This window comes from Phalaenopsis equestris, unplaced genomic scaffold, assembly GCF_001263595.1.
Source record: "Phalaenopsis equestris unplaced genomic scaffold, ASM126359v1 Scaffold193190, whole genome shotgun sequence".
Lineage (NCBI taxonomy): Eukaryota > Viridiplantae > Streptophyta > Magnoliopsida > Asparagales > Orchidaceae > Phalaenopsis > Phalaenopsis equestris.
In genome coordinates, this window is record NW_018213139.1 from 1 (window position 1) to 1023 (window position 1023).

General features: G+C 38.5%; 1 protein-coding gene across 1 annotated transcript; it reads left to right on the forward strand.

Annotated features, from left to right (window-relative positions):
- Window positions 1–450: 450 nt before the first annotated feature.
- Window positions 451–1023, forward strand: LOC110034767 (subtilisin-like protease SBT4.15; the record flags this gene model as incomplete). Its single annotated transcript, XM_020739009.1, is given in 3 exon segments — window positions 451–671; window positions 769–877; window positions 969–1023. Coding segments are annotated over 3 exon segments (385 nt in total), but the record flags the coding sequence as incomplete, so codon positions are not given.

The window sequence follows — 1023 nt, forward strand, 5'->3', positions numbered from 1 at the left end:
GGCATGAATTTCGAAGCTCAGTAAGTGCGAAAAAAATATTACCTCCACCTTTATATTGCAATAGTAGCTGTGTCGTAAAATATCCCCTTCAGTTATAGGAATATTTTATCAGCATTATTTATAAAAAATGAAATGTTATTAAAATATTGAGGATGTGTTATTCCAACAACATAGTAGAAATTAAAATAACACGGACAATATGTCGAATAACGCAACCTCAAATCAAGTAATGCGGAGAAATATTCCAATAACACATCAAAGTAATTCAATAACACCACATAATTTTCAAATACACTTCTTTTTCTTACAAATAATGCTGAAGAAATATTTCTGTAACTAACAACACGAACATTAAAATCCAAACGTATCTCAACTTGAGTGCAGTAATGTATATATAAATGATTAATTTTGGGATGATGATTAACATGCAGGATGTGTGCTCCTGAATCGATGGAGCCGACAATTGTGAACCGTACGATCGTGCTGTGTAAAGTAACTGGCAACGCTGGGGGGACGGACCAGGTGGTGAAACTCGCCGGAGGAGTTGGGTTGGTGCTGCAGTTGACCATGCCGGTGGACCAGGCCGAAACTTTCGAGATTCCGGCGACCATAATATCCAACGAGGCGGGCGCCATCATTAAAGAGTATATTGAAAGCCTTGGTCCCGAAGGGTAGATTTCTGAATAATATTGAACAAAATTATAATTTACAGTTTTTTAAATGACTGTAAGTGATTAATTACATAAAATTATTTGATTGTTGTTGTAGGAAACCGGTGGCGAGGATTGAGAAGTCTTATGATTTCACTGGCAATGCGGTTTACGTACCCTCCTTCTCAGCCAGGGGACCGAACCCTCTTTACACAGAGATCCTCAAGGTAATGATATTTACAAATTGGCTTATTTCAATTCGAAATGATTTTAGCCCCTTTCCTTATTTTTAAGTGAAATAATATTGGATACACGCAGCCGGACTTGGTGGCTCCGGGCATGAACATCTTAGCCGCCTACCCCGACTACCTCC